At 32.7% G+C, this 15,058-nt stretch overlaps 1 protein-coding gene across 1 annotated transcript; it reads right to left on the bottom strand.

Annotated features, from left to right (window-relative positions):
- Positions 1-709: 709 nt before the first annotated feature.
- On the bottom strand, positions 710-4,756 carry LOC115982161. The gene is made up of 2 exons (XM_031104692.1): positions 4,576-4,756; positions 710-4,039 (listed from the first exon to the last, which is right to left on the bottom strand). Exon 2 carries the CDS (start codon positions 3,885-3,887, stop codon positions 1,497-1,499), a length of 2,391 nt encoding a protein of 796 aa, XP_030960552.1. The 5' UTR covers positions 3,888-4,039; positions 4,576-4,756; the 3' UTR covers positions 710-1,496.
- Positions 4,757-15,058: the final 10,302 nt, after the last annotated feature.

Below are 15,058 nucleotides of genomic sequence, written 5' to 3'. Positions count from 1 at the left end.
ATATTCTATGATCACACAATACCTTGATGTATTTCTCCACTTTATCCACCCCACTACTATCATATGATTTACATTCTTTTTAACCTCTCTTTTTTTACAAATTATTGATCCAAGATATCAAAGGTTCTCGCTATTTAGCATCTCTTGACCATCAAGGCTTATAGAATCTTCATCTTTGTTTCTACTTTTACTAAATATATAGTCCATCTGCTTTATTTTAATCTTACTTAATCAAATGCCTTTAATTTAGAGCATCTCACCAAATTTTTAGCTTGACAATTAATTCCATTTTAGTTCCATCTACTGTCTAAAACTATATGATATGTAAAAAGAAAAAAAAAATACCAATTGACTTTCTCTTGAATCAATTTATTACACGTTGATCCGAAGTCAGCATGTTGCCACAAATAATTACAAGGAACATGTGCCCTCCTTTATGCCACAGTCAGCTCTGTTGACAATATGCCACGCAAAAGTCGAGAAGTAACTCCAATAGCTAGATTGCCAAGTCGTTCTCTAAAAAACGAAAAAAGTCCAAATTCCAACAGACGATACAGCACTAAACAAGCTAGCAGAAGTTGACAAAGGCAGCATTGATAAAGAGGGGTATTAAAGGGAAAGACAGGAGAGCAGTCTGCAACTGATTGTTGGAGAAAGAGAAAACAATGATTAGGTATTTGTAACATACAATTGTCACAGAAACAGAAAGTACATAATCCAGAACTATAGGATTAAAATCTAAAATCTCATACAGTAATGGAAATATTCAAGCATGAAGAAAATCTGACTAAAAATGTATGCTATAATTTGATCTCCGAACAGAACTAACAGTACCACTCTACAGAGAAATATGAAGGAACATGCAAATTAACAATCAGATATAAAAACAAGAAAATTCAACAAGGATTTTAGAAGAAAAGAGAATCAGTCACAGCCCATGGGCAGGCTCGTATATTTGTCGAGCTTTAGCTGATAAGGAGATCTTTGAGGAGTAAATTAGGTCTTGTAGGAAATGTATTTAGCTTCCAAACCATTGAAAGAAGTTCCATTGGCATAAAATACACTAGAGGGAGCTTCCAACTTCGAGCTGCTTAAACTCTCGAGTACCATGTTAGTTCACCTTCTAAATTACCTTCAAGTTGCACAATAATCAGGTCTTTCCCACATAAATTCAAGTAAAATTATGCAGTCCCTTAAATTCAGACTCTCCCTCAGACATAAATGTGGCAAATCACTCTTTCTGCCTGTCAAATCAATGAAGGCTGAGGCTTGGGTTTTAAAAATGGAGAAGATATTTCCTTGAGTGCACCAATGAGCAGAAAGTGAGACTTGCAACATATGTTTTAGGGTCAAGCTGCTCTTTGGTGGAGTCCCCCAGCCACAAACTAGAGACCTTCTAGTGTCTTATTTAGACAAAAATGCTCAAAATGATAAATCAGTTTTGAGTCCAATTTTATAAATTATATCCACATCAAAAGAAATCACCCAAAACTTGACTAACTACTAGTTTTCTTCATCAGCCCCACTCCGCCTCTCTTCGTTTCTTTTGTTTCCTGCACAATTTCTTGTTCCCGAATATCTTTAGAATTCCCCTCCTCTTCTTCCTGAACTTTCATGGGATTCTCTATCATCTCTTCATCAATGGCTTTTTTGGCGTTATCCACTACATTGTCTTCCTTAAATATAACCTCGTTCTCCAGAATATCATCTTCCTTAACATCAATTATTACCTGAAGAAGATCTACTGGAGTAGCAGCTGGGTCCAGCTCCCGGCAGCCCTTTGGAGCATTTGAACCTTCTTGACCTGTTAGCAAGTGCGATGGGACATGATGAGAGAATCGAAACATCTCTTCTCTTGGAATCCTCCTAATTTCTTTAGGGTCCAAATGCCGGTGAAACACTGTCTTGAAACCAGCCACTTTGACCAGGGGAGTAACAATTACACCATTTTCTTCATTATAATCTTCAAGAACTTCCACCATGTCATACCTGTGAATTACTTCATCAGCTGTTAACTCGTTCCAGTCAGGAGACCAATTCCTATAGAGAGCCCAAACATCCCCTGCCCTGGGATATATACAAATAACCCCCCGTGAACCTTTTGTCCACCTAACCTTGTGTGAAAAAGAATTAAGGGATTTATTGATTTCATATTTGCCTATTCTAAATTCCCCACAAGTTTTTGAGAAACCAGAGCCTACCCAGTTTAAGGGTCCCAATTCACTGTTAGTTTTTGAGTTAAGCCAACTGATCCGCATCTTGAAAGGATTCAAAGAAACTACAGTATGAATCATGGCGTAATACCGAGGCATCCCATCATCATTATCATATGCAGCCCAGACCTGATTTTCTCCAAAGGACCTTTCAGTTCTATCCTTGTCAAAGTCATGAAAATCGGAATCTGGAACATTTATAGACATTGTTTCCAAGGTTTCTGCATTTGAATTGGCACCAGAAGTGCCAGGAAAGGACTTGGTGGCACAAGCTTCATTCTTCTTATCCACTGACTCAACAAACTTGTTTTGATCAGGCATGTCACTGTTTCCCAAAGATTTTCCTCGTTCATTTGATTTCTCATTCCCAACCCCTTCTTCTTCAACTGCATTTTTATTAACACTAACTGACTTCCACTCATTTAGTTTCTTGTGAATTTCAATCCTAGCCTTCTGCATCAGTAGATTCTCGAGTTCTTGCAGGCAAACATTCTCTAAGCTGCTGGGCTTAGTGATTCCATTGCCCCTAACTGTTTCTGAATTAGCTGGTTTAGATCCAGATAAGTTAGCTGCACCAGATCCTCCAGTTCCTAGACCCGTTTGATTTGCTGCATCCTTTCCATAGCTGGCAGCACCAACATCATCCATGCCTTTTCTTCTCTTTGCAGCACTAGAGTGCCCACTAGATTGAGCACCACCAGTCCTCTTAGAGACATTATTCTTCTTCCTCAAGGCCTCCTCTCTTTTTATGGCTGCCTGTGCCTCCTCACGTTCTCTCTTCACTTTCTCATATGCCTGCTGAACTACGCTTGCAGCTTGAGCGGCAGATGAAGCACCAGCAGTTTTTGAGAATGGTCCCCACTGAAAGTTGGTCTCCTTATTCTGTCCTGAATTAGTTTTGTTTTTACTAGCTCCATGATGGTTTGAGTTCTGCCGCTGCTGGGAACTATTCCATGGTGTGGCTGCTTTAGAGCCATTTGTAGGAGGCGGAGCTGTTTCTACGGCATAAAATGGCTCATGGCAATTCGGGCATAGGAGATTATGATTAAGGTAAACTCTGAGATACTCGTATTGCATCTTGCATCGATGGCACACGGTCCAAAAGGTATTGGGTTTCGGCTTATGAGATGAAGCAGAAGACGAAGAGTGACCTGCCCGGCTGGTATTCTTTTGAGCCCTCGGATTTGAAGTTGTACTTTTGGTAAAATTGTAAAAACCATTTGCACCTGGTGGTGCTGATGAACCTGCATTTGGAGTAGAAGCCTTCTGGGATGCTTTTGCGTTCCTCCTCTGATCATATAATGATCTCTTACCCTTATCAGATAACAAACTCCATGCCTCAGAAATATGCTTAAACGCCCCATCAGCTCCTAGAGACTTGTTCTTATCGGGATGAAGCATAAGAGCCAGCTTCCTATATTGTTTTCTCACGGTCTCATCATCGGCTTGTGGATCCACACCAAGTATACCATACCAATCTGCTTCTCCATTAATTTTGTTCTCCGCGGAAACATACACATCAAGAGTTGTTAATATTTGGGAAATACCCTCAAGCCCAGGAAACAAATTCTGAGCCTTCAAAGCAAATTTCTTTGCCGCATTAATATCCTTTGCCATAAACTTCTTCTCAGCAATCTCTTTTGCCCTGGCAGCCTCATCTTTATTGCATTCCATTTCCCTTGCCTATATCCTCAGCTCCCTTCTTTGCGTCTTGTCACAAGAAGGCTGCCAATTGTTGAAAGTAATTCAGCCTGCCTGCTACTCAGCTTTACAAATTCCGGGCTCTTTCATACTTCAAAAGAGGATCTGCTAAATGAGTAAAACCCCTATTTCACAAAAGTTAAATGAAGTTAAGAAAACAACCATACAAAAAACATGAAAACAGTCACACATAGCTTACGTATTGAATAGAATTAGAAAAAGAAAAAGCAACCAGTAAAATTTAAAGATTACAAGAAACAAGTAATTAGAGAGGATGGAACCAAAAATACAAAAGCAGCTTTTCCTAGTTACCATTTCACCACGCAAAACCACAACATAAACATAGTTCTTTGTACTTTTATTTTTTTTTCCAGAACCTCAACAATGAATGACAACCAAGTTAGCAATTACTTCAAACAGATACATATGAATCACACGCAAAGAAACATACAACCTTAATCGAAATCAAAACTACAATATCAATAATTGGATCTACGTGAGTTAAGCGCTAACTGAGGTTAAAATAAATCAAACTCTGACGATCAGAACCCTAATTCTAATACCCAGAAAATCAAACCCTAGAATCAGTGATCAGCATAGAGAAAGAGAAACAATTAAAATTATGAGGAGAGGCCAGAATCAGAGAGTTGAACTAAATTACCTAATAATAGGAGTTGTATTGGTTGAAGAGTTTGAATCACAGAGCCACCATGGACAGAGCCTCAATCAGCAACTTTTTTCTCTTTTTGCCCCTCTTTTCTCACCCAAATCTAAAAAAATCCCCAAAAATTGGACCTTTTGTGAAAACTTCTCATAAAAAAGAAACCTGGACAGGCTTCTCAAACAACATACCACAAAATAAATAAAATGATATAATGGGCTCCTTTATTTATTAACCCAAAACCTAGTAGCCTGTGTTTTTTCATTGGTTGGAACTTAACTATGGTTAAATTTTAACCCTAGTTAGATTTTAACTATGGTTGGATTTTAACTCTTGAAATGAGTTTACAACCTTGGGAGATTTTTTTTTTTTTTTTGGAGGAAAACTATTGGAGAATTTGATAGTGAAAAAAAAAAAAAAAAAACTCTTTTTTCACAAATTTATTAGGGGAAAATCTCATTTTTCAAGGTATTCCTCACAAGTGTCTTACATTTTTTATGTAACATAATAATAATAATAATTATTATTATTCTATCAAAAAAAATTATTATTATTATTATTGACCTATTTACACGTGTTGTTTTGCGCATGTTTGGAGACTTTTTATGAAAGTGTAATGAGGCTTTTTTTTTTTTTTTCATCTTAAAATATATGAATCTATTTTGCCCATTAATTATAACTATCCTTCTGGTAATATATTTGTAGTTATACATTAATTCAAATGATTGGAACTAGAGGCAAAAATCATTATGATTTACTTGTTTTTGAAAAGAGAATTGTTTTAATTTTTTTTAATTTGAGGATTCATTTAATTTTTAGGGTTAGGCTAAATTGTGGGTTTTGTTCATTTCTTACCTAAACATTACAAATAGATTAATCCGTTAATTATAATATAAAATATGATAAAACGTCAAATATCCCATTTTGTATATGATCTGTTATAAGATTAATACAACATTACCACCATTCAAGTTAAATAACTTTATGATTCAATAATAATAATAATAATAAAGTCAAATAACTTTAATAATTATAGGCCTGATAAAATTGGACACAAACTAAAACCCAACAAATTACTTGAACTTAGAGGAAAAAATATTATCATAAGTAGGGATTTTTTGAACTGTTGAAAAATGGGTTAACTCATACCTGACCTAAAAACCGATGGCATGGTTAAGTTGTCTAACAAGTCAAATGGGACGATCTGTTTTTTCAAAAGGTTTTTATTTTTTATTTTTTTTCCCTCCTTAATCTAAGTAAACATGTTTCACATTTTCATTTATTCCTCTTTTATTTATTTCCTTTTTTTTTTTTCTAAGTTCATTCTTTACAAAGACATTCAAAGATTCTTTGTTCATAGTGTTAAAGGCTTGAAGGCTTCAGTATAACGAATCTTTTGACTCTATAAACTTAAAAATTTGTATTATTTAACTTTTATGAATTGAGTATTTTAGTTCATTTTTGTCTTGAAAGGAAGACATAGCTAATTTTATTAAATTTCCCGTCTTTTTTTTTTTTTTTTTTTTTTTTTTTTTTTTTTTGTTTTGGGCATATGAAAAAATATGGGTCATATCGGGTTGACTCGATCATCAAAAAACTTAGATAAGCGTCATAGGTTTTGTAACCTATTTAGGACGACTCATTTCTATAGAAATTACTTCAAACTTATTTATATGAATCACACAAATAAACACAACCATAATCGAAATCGAAACACAATATCAATCGTTGAATCTACGTGAGTTAAAGCGTTAACTTCAGTTAAAACAAATCAAACTCAACGATCAAAGCCATAATTTTAATACCTAGAAATAAAACCCTAGAATTAGTGATCAGTATAGAGATATCAATAAATTATCTGGAGAGCCAAAGAATCAAAGAGGAGCTAAAAATTACCTAATAATAGGAGTTGTGTTGGTTGAAGAATTTGAATCACAATGCCACCACGGACAGAGTCTCCATTAGTAACCTTTTCTCTTTTTCTCCTCTTTTCTATCCTAAATCTTTCAAAAAAAAAAAAAAAAAAAAATCCCCCCAAACAAAACCTTTTGTGAAAACTTCACCTAAAAAAACCTAGACAAGGTTCCCAAACAACACACTACAGAATAAGTAAAATGACAGCACAGTCTCCTTTTATAAAGTTGTATTTTGGTAACCAAAACCTACTAGCCTTATTTTCTCATTGGTTAAAACTTAACCATGGTTAGGCTTTAACTCTAGTTAGATTTTAACTATGGTTGGATTTTAACTCTTGAAAAGGGTTTACAACTTTGCCAACTATGGGAATTTGATAATGAGAAAATCTCTTCTTCTTCTTTTTTAATTTAATTTATTAGGAAAAATCCCCCTTTTTAAAGGGAATTCCCACAAGTGTCTTACATTTTTCTTTGCAACATAATCATAATAGTAATTAGCCTCTTCACATGCATTGTTTTACATGTGTTTAATGTAAAGAGGGATTTTTTTTCCTGTCTTACAAAGTATGAATCTATTTTTCCTATTGATTATAACTATCCTTTTGGTATTATATTTGTAGTTATATATAATTTAATTTTATCTATTTTTCTAATTTATTTAATATATAGGGTCAAGCTGAACGGTGGGTCTTGTCAATTTATTTCCTAAACGTTAAAAATAGATTAATAAATTAGTTAATAAAATAAAAATTATTTTAAAAAAGAAAATATCCTAATTAGTATATGATCTATTATCAAATTAATACAACTTTACTACCATTCAAGTAAAATAACTTGATAAATTTTAAATTTGACAAAATTGGACGTATTCTTGATAAGCTGCCTCAACTTGAACAAAAAATATGGTTATAGGTTAGGATTTTTGGACTAATGAATGTGTCAACCTATATTCGACCTACTGCTACGATGGGTTAGGTTAGGTAAACCAAGGGGTCACATGGGGTGACTTGTTTTTGCAAAATAATTTTTTTTAGGGCTTTTCTTTTCTTCCTTTCTACCTTGGTGGAAATGTATTTCACACGTTCATTTCTTCATCTTTTCTTTATTTGTTTTTGTAATTTATTTTGTTTTCAATGTTTATTCACAGATTCTTTCTTCAAGATGTTGAGGCCGGAATGCTTCATTTTAGTGAACCTTGTAACTCTATAAATTTAAGAATTTATGTATTATCTTACTTTAATTTATGAGGTTTTGTGTGTGTGTGTGTGTGTGTGTGTGTGTGTGTGTGTGTGTGTGTGTGTGTGTGTGTGGGAGTTGGTCTCGAACGGAACACAAATGTAATACAATTAAATATTTTCATTCCTATTGTTTATTTAGCATATGGAAAATTTTGGGTCATATCAAATTGACTTGACCCTTAAAAAACCCAAGCAAGGGTCATAGGTTTTTGTAACCTATTTAGGAAAACTCATTTTTTACCCAAAACTAATAGTCTCAACCTGTTTTCCAAGTTTGAACAATTACAACCAAAATAATAATATCCTAAATATTTTATATATATATATATATAAACATAATTTTCAAAATGCGATCTGTTGGGTTCTAAGACTTTAGGTTTAAATGTATTAGAACTTCATTGTGTAATGTTGGCAAACCATGATCAAAACGTTTAGTCTTGTTTTAGACTTGGTCAAAGTATGTTTAAGTGTAAAGTTGGAATCGAGTGTATTGCAAGATTTACTGTGTAAATCTGCTTGGCTCGATTGATTGAGAATTAGACTTGATCGATCGAAACTTGTGCAGATTGTTTTTCTGCAGAATTTTCCAACTTAGTCCAAGCCTGTTTGACATGTAGGGTTTTATGTTTTGCCTTAAGTATAAAAGGGAAAACTCTAGCCACGTTTTAAGGTTGCTCTTTATGTGCTGTGTGTGAATCTCTTGTGAGATCTAGAGGTGTTTGCCTTCATACACACTTAGGGTTTTCAAACTCAAGATTGATGTCGAGAGCTTGGTGATCAATTTAGTTGCTGCTTCAAGAGCTTAAAGATACACAAGTGGGAGTCTTGTACTTGCTGTGAATCTAAGAAAGAAGTAGTCCGTGGACTTGGAGCTGTTACGTGGTCGTGGTAGTAAGTTTTCTACTCAAGGTAGTAATAGGATGTTAGTGGTTTAAGTCGCTATTGTGTAAACTTCAATTCTTTCATAGTGGATTTGTTTTACCTTGAGGATAGCTAGGTTAAATCCTTCTTAGGTTTTTTACCGGTTTGGTTTTCCTGGGTTATCATATCGTTGTATTCTTTATTTTCCGCACTTGTCAATGGTATGATTTATATGTGTTAACCTAGATCTGCATAATTTACCTAAGTTAATCACTTGGCTAAATAACTAGGTTAAGCTGGTTGTGTTTAAGGGGTCTAAAAACGTCACGATTGTATTGTGAATCAATATTTTTTTTTTTTTGGGTATGATATAGCATGTATCATATGATAAATGAATATAAGTTAGGCTTTGGTGTCATAAAAATAGGCATCCGTTCTTAGGAAGTCTTATCATGTATCATACAATAATTGAATACTTAATGAAATTTATAATTGTCAATTATAAATGTATTCGTAATATCTAAAAAGTTAGGCTTTGGGCCATAACTCTAATGGATAAAAATCGTGAAAACAAATTGGAAAGGAAAGATGAGACACTTATACAAAGAAGATGAAGAGAAAGAGGGCTAAAATATCATTTTAAAAAGGATTAACTTGGCCCCAACCTGTTTGCCAAGTCTGAACAATTACAACCAAATTAAGAATATCCTAAAGATTATAAAAAACACATAATTTTCAAAATTCGATTATATTGTGAATCATTTTTTTGGGTATAGTATAGCATGTATCATATGATAAATGAATATAAAGTTTGGCTTTGGTGTCATAAAAATAGGCATCCGCACTTAGGAAGTCTTATCATGTATCATATGATAATTGAATACTCAATGAAATTTATAATTTATAATTATAAATGTAATTGTAATATCTAAAATTAAATAATTTAAAAAGTTGGGCCATGACTTTAATGGATAAAAATCGTGAAAATAAAGAGGAAAGGAAAGATGAGACAATCATTCAAAGGAGATGAAAAGAAAGAGGGCCAAAATGTCATTTTAAAAAGGATTGACTTGGCCCTTAGAAAACCCAAGTAAGGATTATAGGTTTTGTAACCTATTTGACCCAACTTGTTTGCCAAGTTTGAACAATTACAACCAAAATAAGAACATACTAGATATTATTATTAAAAAAAAACATAATTCTCAAAATGCAACAATATTGTTAATCATATATATATATGGAATATAATATAGCATGTATCATATGATAAATGAATATAAAATTAGATTTTGGTGTCATAAAAAAAGATATCCACTCTTAGGAAGTCTTATCATGTATCAAATGATAAATGAATACTCAGTGAAATTTATAATTGTCAATTATAAATGTTTTTGTAATATCTAAAATCAAATATTTTAAAAAGTTAAGCTTGGGACCATAACTCTAATGGATAAAAATCATGAAAACAAAGAGGAAAGGAAAGATGAGACAATCATACATGGGAGATGAGGAAAAAGAGGACCGAAATGTCATGTTAAAAAGGTGTGTATATGTATATAACACTATTCTCCCAAAAAAGCAATTAAAAAAAATTTAGTGTTTAATTTTTTGAGATCAATAATATTTGGCTCAATCTCATAAATTTACATGGTTCCAAAATAAATCATATGTATATGAGTTGGATGATATGCATAGATAAAGTGGTTCAATAAGATTCATGCATTATACACAACATATGTTGTATGATACATGGGTATGGTTGATTTGCACAAATGAAAACATCCTTGCACATACAAAAAATAAAAATCCCTTATTAGTATGTGGTGCACCACAAAGTTAGTACATTGAAGTCTACTTCAACAAATTACAATAAAAACAAGAATATGATCCTAAGTATTCACACAAGAAAAAGAGGTTTTGCCACTAATTTTTTTATTGGGTTAAGAAAAACTATGTTTTGATTTTTTGAGTCAACGAGTCAAACCCATACTCGATCCATTATTTATGGGTTGGTTTTGAGTTGACCCATTTACTCATATGTCATATACTCATACATCCCTCAATCCATCCCACATTTTTCATCATATTCGGGGGGGTTGACAAATTTGGGTCCAATTTTGTTAGGTATAACTCTGCTCTAAATCTTGTCTTGTTTTCTTTCTTTCTTTTTTATTTTTTTATTTTTTATTATTATAATTGTTTAGCATGGGCTTGTTTGAAATTTAACAGCTATGACCACCAAATCTAACTCCCTTGATGATGATGATGATAAACATATTGTTAAAGTTGTCTTAGCATAAAAATTATTGTTCAAAAGGTAGCATACACAATCAAGGACCTTATTTCATGCAGGAGAAATAACTAGTTCAACTTTATTTTTTGTCCCTCTCCTTAAGGTTATTTGTAATATTTTAGTTTGTGTGTATAGACATCCTATTTTGCAACCCTTTATTATTTCTTTTTTTCCCTATCTTTTTTAGTACTAGGGGTAAAATGGTAATTTTGCGTGTGTGAAAATTACATAAATGACCTAGACCCTAAAATTAATATCCTTAAGTGCTCATAGAGCAATTAGGGGTAAATTGGTATTTGCAACCCTTTATTATTTTTTTTCCCTATCTTTTTTATTACTAGGAGGTAAAATGGTAATTTTGCGTGTGTGAAAATTAAATAGTGTTAGTATTTTTGTTTTAGTAATGCTTAAATTTGATTGGTTAATCCATGATCTTATCATATGCATACATGCATTTATCTTATGTCAACTTTTATTGGCCCTAAAAGGATTAATTAAAATTTAATTGAAAGATAAAAGAATAACGTCATATTTTATTTTAAGATAATAATATTTATATTTTAGATTATGTATGTATCTTATAAGTTATAATAGTGGGAGAAGACAATCAAGTGATAGAGGGATATTGAAACGAAGTTATAACTTTGGGGGGTCAATCAAGTGTTGCGATAGTTCAATGGGTTAAGTGTACTTGGGGTAAAAATTAGGATGGAAAAGTTTAATTTGCTCATTAACTTATTAGGAGTTCCCAAAATCAAAGAAGTGAGTTAGATAACCTAACAATAGGAGGTGTAGTTGGTTGAAGAATTTGAATCACAAGCCTTCATTAACAACTTTTTCTCTTTCCCCCTATTTTCTCAAGAAAAATATTAAAAAAAAAATCTAAAATCTAGACCTTTTGTGAAAATTTCTCCTAAAAACCCTAGATAGGATTTCCAAACAACAAACCAAAAAACAAGAAAATGATAGCCTGGACTTCCTTTTATAAAGTTATATTTTGGTAACCAAGACCTACTAGACCATTTTTCTCATTGGTTAGAACTTAACTATGATTGGGTTTTAGTTCTTAAGAGAAATTTACAACTTTGCCAACTATGGGAATTTGGTAGTGATAAAATCTCTTTTTCACAAATTTATTAGGGAAAATACCATTTTTAAGGGAATCTCACAAGTGTTACATTTTTCTTTGAAACATAAGAAGCATCTTCACACATGTTTTTTGCAAGTTCTTGGAGACTAATTATGTGAATGCAAAGAGGATTTTTTTTTTTAATATAAAATTTTTAATCTAAAACTATGAATCTATTTTCCCTATTTATTATAACTATACTTTTTGTGTTACATTTTAGTTATTTATAATTTGATTTTATCTTATTTTCCTAATTTGTAGATTTATTTATTTGTTAGGGTTAGGCTAAATCGTGGGTCTTGTTCTTTTATTTCCTAAACATTAAAAATATTTTAATAAATTATTAATAGAATGAAAATTGTTAAAACATCAAAATTTCCAAATTATTGTATGGTTTGTCATAAGATTAGTACAGCTTACAACCAAAATATTTATAATATATTTATTCACAAAAATAAAGTTTTCAAAAATTGTTTGTATCTGTAAGCACCCCATCTTACAACTATTTAATTTTCACTTTTTTGGAACTAGGTAAAGCTGTAAGTTTACATAAGTGAAAATTTCATAAATGACCTTTACCATAAAATCCATATCTTAAGTGGTCATATAAATATTAGAGATAATATTTATGCTAAAATCTAATTGCTAAATCCATGATCTTACCAAAGTCATGTATGCTTAGTATTATCTTGGGTTAATTTTGATTGGTCTTAAAAAGATTAATTAAAATGTAATTAAAAGATTAAATCCTATTGGTTAATAGATTTATTTATGGTAGACATGTGCAAGCACTAAATAATTCCATGTGGATAATATCATTTTTAATATTATTTTAAGATATATTTATCTTTTAGATAATGTATTCAACTATATTAATTAATTATAGTTTTAATTATGGAGTCCATTTTTCAAGAAATTAGTCTTATATGGACTAAAACACCTACTTTAATTACTTAAAAAAAAAAAAAATTCTTTTTATATCTAATAGTCCAAAAACGAATTGACCCCTTGTGATAAATAAACCAATTAATTTAGCCAAGTGAATTAATTAAGTTAATTACATGCAAAACGTGTGGTAGCACAAACAAATCACCAATTAAATTAAGTGTAGTGGAAATTAAATTGACACGGTGATTTGTTTACGAATGGGGAAAACCAACACGGTAAAAACTCCATTGGGTGATTTTAAGGTCACCACTCCCGAGAATCCATTATTATCAAAATAAGCGGTTACAAGTAAAGGAATCCTAGTACCTTATACCAACTTACAGTTGAACCCTTACCCTAATACTCAATTGGACTTGTTCTCTAGTGACAATCTCTCCTTGTAATGCACGGCTCTCAGTACGTGACTAACCAACTGCACGGATCCCAATACGCGACTTTAATCACCAACTAGAGAAGGTTGTTGGTTGCAAAGTTCTTCAGTTCATCACATGATGAAGATCCAGAAGATGCTTGGTCACAAAACCCTACGGTGCACAAACACAGCAACTTCTTCACAAGATCGATGAACTAGGGAAAATTTTGTCTCCAGTCACAATTTGCTTGAACAAACTTTGCTTAACACTTGTACAACTTGTGTCACCTTTGACGGCCCTTAAAATAATCTTTTTATATGTCTAGGGTTGTGAGAAAAGAAAACCCAAACACATAATCACGGATTAGAGTCAAAACAGAATTGAAAATCTATTTTTCTTAAACCTCGATAGATAGCCATCTATCGAGCAGCTGTCAAGCCACGGGGTTGGAACGGCTCTTCAAGCTTGATAGATACTAGCTGTCGAGCTTTAATGAACTCGCACTTTTCAGCTTGAATCTTGGACAAACTTGCATGACTTCAACACTTGATCTTGAAACACAGTTTCTTGAAGTATTAAACACATCCTAGATCTACCCAAATTCAAGTAAAGTGTGTTTTGTCAAAGGATTAGCCAATTACATAAAATAGTGACATATGTTCCTCACAAGTGAATCACATATGTCCTAACAATATCTTAATATGAAAAAACACTTCAATTATATCTTAATATGAGTTTCCAAGATCATGTCATACAAATCACCATAACATCAATAGGATTCATCACTAAGCACCAATCCAAGTAGTTTTCTAGGATTCATTGCTTTCATCATATCATCAATGCAAAGAATATCTATCAACAAGCATCAATTTTCTAGATAATCTCTATAATAGTGGTAGAAATCTAAGAAATTTCAAATCAATGATGATTATAGGATTACGAAGTGATATAGCATGGAATGTGTCGTCAGTATGTTCCTCGTCAATCTTGATGGATGAATTGGATTTCCCGTTAAGAACCAAAAAAGTGATAATGAAAGACATCGGGTTGGTGCCAGCTAAGGACCCTTCGATACTTTGATTAGTTAATCTCTCTTAGGAAATTTCTAATGTGTATTGTAGCTTAGATTGTAGCTGTCTTTACTTGCTTTGGCTTTATATAGCCATCTCATGAGTTTTTGCAAGGTCTGTTGATCTCTCCTAAGTGTTGTGCCTGAGTTGGGTGATTAATAGTAGCGGAGCCACTCATAAAGGTGTTTGTAACAAACATGAGGTGGCTCGTGAGAGTGCTTGTTAATGGCTTTGTAACCGTTTCTTATATTTGTCTTGAATGAGAGAGTTATGTCTGACTTGAATGCGCTAACGCATGGATGACCATATGTACGCTACTCGTTAGTTTCCCCCTTTATTCCTTCGTCGTTCCAATTTGGACGAACGTAGGAATATGAACGGTCTTGGAAATTTGGTATTTTCTTCATTTCCCAGGATTCTCTTCCTGTCACCATAAATGCAATGTGATCTCTTCGCCTGGCTTTTGGACACCTGTTTCAATCTCATAGGTGGGTTGTGTAAATGCCTTGTTGATTTTCCCGCTCCTCGATTTCTTCCTTTTCCTTTTTAGAAAAACCTCTCCGCTTCTTTTTCTTCTTCATTGTTTCTGCACTTGAAGTTCTGAAGCTTTCAAATTTTAAATACCTTTCCCTTGGTAAGGCTTCCTATCTTTACACTCCATTAATGGTAGATTTT

The sequence above is a fragment of the Quercus lobata genome, chromosome 3 (assembly GCF_001633185.2).
Source record: "Quercus lobata isolate SW786 chromosome 3, ValleyOak3.0 Primary Assembly, whole genome shotgun sequence".
NCBI lineage: Eukaryota > Viridiplantae > Streptophyta > Magnoliopsida > Fagales > Fagaceae > Quercus > Quercus lobata.
Note: the sequence above shows the minus strand (reverse complement) of the source record. Positions and strands in the feature narration are given on the sequence as shown.

Excerpts from the sequence above, each read along its gene's own strand:
- LOC115982161 (XM_031104692.1), bottom strand. The coding sequence starts at position 3,887 with ATGGAATGCAATAAAGATGAGGCTGCCAGGGCAAAAGAGATTGCTGAG.